At 48.0% G+C, this 6,291-nt stretch overlaps 1 protein-coding gene across 3 annotated transcripts; it reads left to right on the forward strand.

Annotated features, from left to right (window-relative positions):
- The first annotated feature begins 884 nt into the window (after positions 1–884).
- On the forward strand, positions 885–2,932 carry LOC308494397 (spindlin-2B). Of its 3 annotated transcripts, none has more exons than XM_081042202.1 (2): positions 885–933; positions 1,921–2,932. In XM_081042202.1, exon 2 carries the CDS (start codon positions 1,926–1,928, stop codon positions 2,706–2,708), a length of 783 nt encoding a protein of 260 aa, XP_080898328.1. In that variant the 5' UTR covers positions 885–933; positions 1,921–1,925; the 3' UTR covers positions 2,709–2,932. The 3 variants fall into 3 exon arrangements, with proteins under 3 accessions (XP_080898328.1, XP_080898327.1, XP_080898329.1); XM_081042201.1 differs by lacking the exon at positions 885–933 and adding an exon at positions 990–1,322; XM_081042203.1 differs by lacking the exon at positions 885–933 and adding an exon at positions 1,590–1,671.
- Positions 2,933–6,291: the final 3,359 nt, after the last annotated feature.

A 6,291-nucleotide genomic window follows, 5' to 3' on the forward strand; every position in this document is an offset into this window, starting at 1 on the left:
GTGACAACATGGATGGATCTTGAGAGTATAATGCTAAGCGAAATAAGTCAGACAGACAAAGCAGAGAACCCTATGATTTCACTGATATGTGGTATATAAAACAAAAACAACAAAAGAACAAGACAAACAAATGAGAAACAAAAACTCATAGACACAGACAATAGTTTAGTGGTTACCAGAGGGTAAGGAGGGTGGGGGGAGGGAGATGAGGGTAAGGGGGATCAAATATATGGTGATGGAAGGAGAACTGACTCTGGGTGATGAACACACAATGGGATTTATGGATGATGTAATACAGAATTGTACACCTGAAATTATGTAATTTCACTGACAATTGTCACCTCAATAAATTAAAAAAATAAGCCTTATTCTCCAAAACTAGGTCTCCAAATCTGAAAGAAGCTTACCCCTGCTTTTAAAAAACTTTTTTTTAAATTAGTTTCAGGTGTACAAACATCATAGTGATTGTACATTTATATAACTTAAGAAGTGATCACCCCAATAAGTCTATTACCCATCTGACACTGTACATAGTTATTACAATATTGTTGACTATACTCCCTATGTTGTACTTTACATTATGTATTGTTCTGTGTGTGTGTATACAAGAATTATGCCTTTGTGTTGTGATTGCATACAGGTGTGTATTTGGCATTACGTATTTGTGAATATGAATACCTGCAAATATACACAGAAAATACACATATATATGCACATGCATGTATTTGTGTATGAATATAAAGGATTTCTGTATCCATTTATATTTTGAGTAAGGGTATTCCTGTGTCAATTTGTATGTATGCAAAAGTGTGAGGAATGTGTTAAAAATGAAAAGCCACTCTAGTAGGGAAACTCAGGGGTGGAGCTAGAGAGCCTGAGAGAGTGGAGGTGGGGAAGACAAGACAAGGAAAGGACCACCTACAGGTCACACAGGTATGAATTTTGGAAAGGGGAGGAGAATCCTAGGGAAACTAAGCGCTTAGTCCTATACGGAAAGAGGGAGGAGACTGCTGCTGCAGTAGCGGCTGGTGGGAGCCCGATGTGGCAGAGGGGCTTCTGCCGCCGCCGACAGGGAGGCAGAGGGCCAGCGAGCCCGGTGCTGGAGACACAGCCACCATCCTCTTCGCGAGCCCGGCCGCCCTCCTAGACACGCTGCTCGCCTACGGATCCTCCCCTCCTCCCCGCTCTTGCAAGCACCCGGCTCAGCGCCTGCTGACCCTCCTTCCCACAGGCTCCCAGCGAAGGCAGGAGCGAGGTGTCCGATTTGGGCACGTGAGGCCCGCGATCCCGGGCGGTGGACACCAGGCAGGCCAAAGCCATTGGTGGGCAGCAGGATGGAGAAGGGAGATGGGATGGACTCCTGCAGGATTAAGGGCTGGAGGCGGGCTCCCAGTGAGGCTCGGGTGGGAAAGTGCACTGGGCTATAGGAAAAGGGGGTGGCGTTAGGAGGCTGGCAAGAAACTGAAGCGAGGGCACTGGGTGCCAGGAAAGCAAAGCGATTGGGGCTTGGCAGGGGGCGTGCGGGCAGCAGGCTGGGGCTTTCAGAGCCAGAGGACAGTGAGTGCATGCGGGTCAACGAACGCCTGGGAGGGAAAGGCGCTTTGCAGCGGATTTACGAGTACAGTGGGCGCCGGTGGCGGCCGGTGGACGCAGTGGGCTCTGAACAAGGAGGTAGCCCGCCCCCTTCTGCAGAGTTCCTAACCCCAGGCAGTACCACTGCCGCTGCTGCCCTTCCCCGCAGCCTAAAGGAACCTAGGAGGAAGAGCACTTGCAGGCAGGCGGCCAGGACTGCCAGTATTGCTGCCAGGCTCATGGGGAAAATTGAGGTGCCAGCGCAGAGTACTTCGAGACATCGCTGTCGGGAGAACTTCACCTTATGGCATACTGAGTGTCCTCTCCCCTTCTCTCCTCCCGTTGCAGGCTCAATGAAGACCCCCAACGCACAGGAGGCGGAAGGGCAACAAACCAGGGCACCTGCACCTGCGGGACGGGCCACTGGGACTGCAAACATGACGAAGAAAAAAACCTTTCAAAAGAAACAGAGGGGCAGACCTTCGTCCCAGCCCCGCAGGAACATCGTGGGCTGCAGAATTTCACACGGGTGGAAGGAAGGTGATGAACCCATCACCCAGTGGAAAGGAACCGTTCTGGATCAGGTGCCTATAAATCCCTCCCTTTATCTGGTGAAATACGATGGAATTGACTGTGTCTATGGACTGGAACTTCACAGAGATGAAAGAGTTTTGTCCCTTAAGATTCTTTCCGACAGGGTGGCATCACCTCAAGTCAGTGATGCAAACCTTGCAAACACCATAATTGGTAAAGCTGTGGAACATATGTTTGAGGGTGAGCATGGTTCCAAGGATGAATGGAGGGGAATGGTCTTAGCCCAAGCACCAATCATGAAAGCCTGGTTTTATATCACCTATGAGAAAGATCCTGTCTTATACATGTACCAGCTTCTAGATGACTATAAAGAAGGAGACCTGCGTATCATGCCAGAGTCCACTGAGTCTCCCCCAGCAGAGAGGGAGCCAGGAGGAGTTGTAGATGGCCTGATAGGTAAACATGTGGAATATACCAAAGAAGATGGCTCCAAACGGATCGGCATGGTCATTCACCAAGTGGAAGCCAAACCTTCTGTGTATTTCATCAAGTTTGATGATGATTTCCATATCTATGTCTATGATTTGGTGAAAAAGTCTTAACTGTTAGGGGACACTTTTCCACATTTGTGAAAACAAACGTATGCTTTGTAGACATGCAAAATATTGTTGCTTTTCAGTGTATTGGGAGCTTTAGGGTCCCTGTTAATTCAACATCTTTGCCAGCATCATTGTTGTTTTGTTCTGAAAAATACAAATGTATGTGGACATGACATTTTGTGTGTAAGGACTTTATCACGTTGAAAAGATTGGGTGTGTTTGGTGGATGGGGCATGAAAAGAAGGGACAGCTGTAAATTCAGGCTGTGAATAAAGTTCAGCTAGTATCATAATCAGTCATCTAAAAATGGAATAGGACTTAGCTGGTCTGGCCTAGGGAGGGGGGAGGAGAAGGAACTAGAGAGGGGCTGTGGGGGAAGGGAACAGGGGAGGTGGCTGCTTAGGAAGAGGTGGGGAGGGGCCAGAAATGGAGAGGCTCCTCAGGGGGAAGGCACCCAACTGGGAGGAGGTGAAGAACAACAGAGGGAGAGTGAGATCTTGGGGCTTAGAGGGAAACAGACAGAATAAATTGAGTAGAGAGGGACACAAAGAGGGACACAACGCAGCTTAGAAGAGGTTCAGAGCAAGGGGGAGAAAGACAAAGCTGGCAGGGATCTGGGGAGAGACTAAAGGATACTCAAGGGGAGTGTGCCTGTGTGAGGGGCCAGAAGGGCAAGGACACTAAGGGAGGAGGAATTCTAGGAAGACTGACTAGGGGAGTGGGAGTACAGTCAAAAAGGTGTGGGGAGTGGGGCCCATGAGAGATGGGAAGGCCCAGGAAAAAGTTGACCCTCTGACAGTATCCACATTGCTGTCCCTGGCTCTGGGCACTAAAGAAGTGGCAAGTGCCAAAGAAGCCAGATGGATTGGAGGTCCCCTAGAAGGGTATTTTGACAGGGGTGGCTCAAGAGTTAAGCAGGAGCCAAGTTAATACCTAAAACTCTTATTTCAGGGAGTTCATGCCACACCTACAAAGCAGAAGCCCCACTCTCAGCCGAGATACCCTACCATGGCACTCCATAAGCACGGGGCTGTGGGTGGCCTCCTCACATTTTCCAGAGGACCAAAAGGCAGTAAATCTTGGACCTAAGGTCTTAGCTCATTTTCCGTACACTTGTACAAACAATTCCTGTGGGGTGCTCAGAACTTGAGAGACGTGCCACCTTGCATTTGTAAAGTATTTTATCCAGAAAAATGGTACCTTGCTGAACCCAAGTACAGCATGTTTTCCCTCCCACTGGACTGTACCTTGTCTCCCTACAGAAGAGGGGCATCAGAGGACTGAGCCTTCTCTTTATCTCCAGAGCGAGTTCTTGACTGTCCATGCTCCTTTCAGTAGTTCCCCAAACCACAGGTGGCCGCACAAAGCGCTCCACCAAATTGAGGTCTGTTGCCCCCAGAAACCACATTCTGTCTATACCCCATCAAAGTGGGTGGCTACAGACCCTTTACAGGTACTCCTGGCCAATCTTGCCCACGCCTAAGGCCACAGGGCGCTGTGATGTAAGTTTGTGCAGCTCTGTTTCCAGGTGAGATAGATGGCATGGGGCATTCAGGCTGGGAGTTGTGGCTTAGTATAGCTAACTCCTTTGACTCTATATTGCCACATAGATAGAGGGGTGGTGGTTGGTACAGAGAGGGTACAGTAACCCCAATAAAGTCCCTCCGAGACATGGCGTCCCGACTCATGGGTGTGCGTCCTTCTCTCCTCCTTGCCTTTCCCCAGTCCTGCCATGGAAGTTCCCCTCAAAACCCTCTCTCTCTCTGGTTTCCCCGCCCAACACTTCACTAAAATATACCCTTGCCCTTAAAGGAGGAGTTCTGGTGACTCCCCCTGCCCAGGTTTCCTTAACTCCATGCATGCAGAGCAGGGGTGGGGGTGGGGTGGAGACAGGGAGCTTCCAGGAGTTGAAAGAAGGTGGTAATACCTGTTCATTCTCCACCCACCATGACCTGAAGTTGTTTGCCTCAACAACGACACATGGCAAGCCCACCTCACAGTAGCAGGGATTCATTGTCTTTCACACATCACACAATTTAGTCTGGCAAACACCTGCAGGCCACCCATGTGCCAATTTCAGCCAGCTGTCATATTTCGTTTGATCTTCCAGCTTTTGTTTTCTATGTTGAAGTAGCTACGGTAGCCACTTGGGAGATTTAACATTATAAAAATTCGTATTTCTGCCTCGCCTGAAAAAACAACAACAAAACAGTAAACTGAGGATTAGGGTCCACATTCCAACTAGGGTACAAGCAGCTGGATCTGAGGAAGGGCTCAGCCCATTTTAGACTCAGAATGCTCTCAAGTTGGCCACGCCCCCAGCTGGCCTGCTTCATTCTAATAAAATGCCCAGTTGTCCCCTAGAGGCATTTGCCTCTGTAGCTTTGGGGTTAGAGTCACGGAAAACAGACTAGTCCCCCTTTGGCTTTCTCTGACCCTGTTTCTCTCTCTCTCTCTTTTTTTTTCTTTCTTTGTTTTGTCTTCATCCTACCAGTACTTAACTTCAGGTGGGCTCTCTGCCAGGCAGTTTTCTAGGCATGTGTACTTGTGATGTGGTAATGAAGAGAAAAAAGAAAATCAAACCATCTTAGCCTCATGGAGCTTTCATGTTACTGTGCCAGACAGTAGGTGAGATACAATACGTAAGTGTAATGTATTTTCAAAGTGACAAGTGTTAAGGAGGAAAAGGAAAAAAGAAAAACGAAAAGCAAGAAACGGGGAATTGAAATTCTAGGTAGGAGGCCGAAACTGGATAGACAGGAAGGCCAGGGATAGCATCGCTGAGAACGTGGCTTTGAGTGAAGATGTAAAAGCACTGAGAGAATTGGCCCTGTGCCTGTCTGGGGAAGGACCATTCTAGGTAGAGGGACAGGGAATGCTGAGGCCCCAAGGCGCTGGCGGCATGGCATGTTCAAGGAGCACTGAGGATAGCGGCATGGCTGGAGCTGAGTAAGCAAGGTAGATAATATCACAATATGAGTTCACAGAGGTGATGGGGATCTGGGAGGAGCACATAGCTTAGAGCATTGGAGGTCTGAGAATGGAATTTGGCTTTTACACCAAGTGTCATGGGGAGCCATTTGAGTATTTTTAGCAGAGGTCTGATGTGATTTGTTTCATATTTTAACAGGATCACTCTGGAGAGTCTAGAGCATAGTCTGTATGAGGTACAAGGATGGGATAAGGGTGATCAACTTGGGACTATCCAGTCATCCAGGTAACAGATAATGGTGAATTAAACCAGCCTGGTGACAGTGGTTGTGATGAGATTTTATTAAAATTCTGGCTATATTTTGAATGATAGTGCTGTGTTTAGACCTTAGGCAAGTTATCTGGTAGAAGAAAAATACAGGGGGTTTCAATGACAGTGGTACATTTTCTAATACCCTTGAACCCCAAAATCTCCCTATGGAAATACCAGATGAGGGATTTGGGCTCTTTCTGCCTTTGTTTTGTATATGATGCTGATGAACTGACCTACTAGGGCATGAGAAACTGATGAAAAGGAATCTGTATAAATTCTTACTGTCAGTTTCACACCCTTGGAATGTTCCCTACTTTTCTTTTGGAACCAGGTTAAAACTGA

This window comes from Rhinolophus hipposideros (assembly GCF_964194185.1).
Source record: "Rhinolophus hipposideros genome assembly, chromosome: X".
In the NCBI taxonomy this organism is placed as follows: Eukaryota; Metazoa; Chordata; class Mammalia; order Chiroptera; family Rhinolophidae; genus Rhinolophus; species Rhinolophus hipposideros.

Coding starts and splice junctions, on each gene's coding strand:
- LOC308494397 (XM_081042202.1), top strand. CDS start 1,926: ATGAAGACCCCCAACGCACAGGAGGCGGAAGGGCAACAAACCAGGGCA.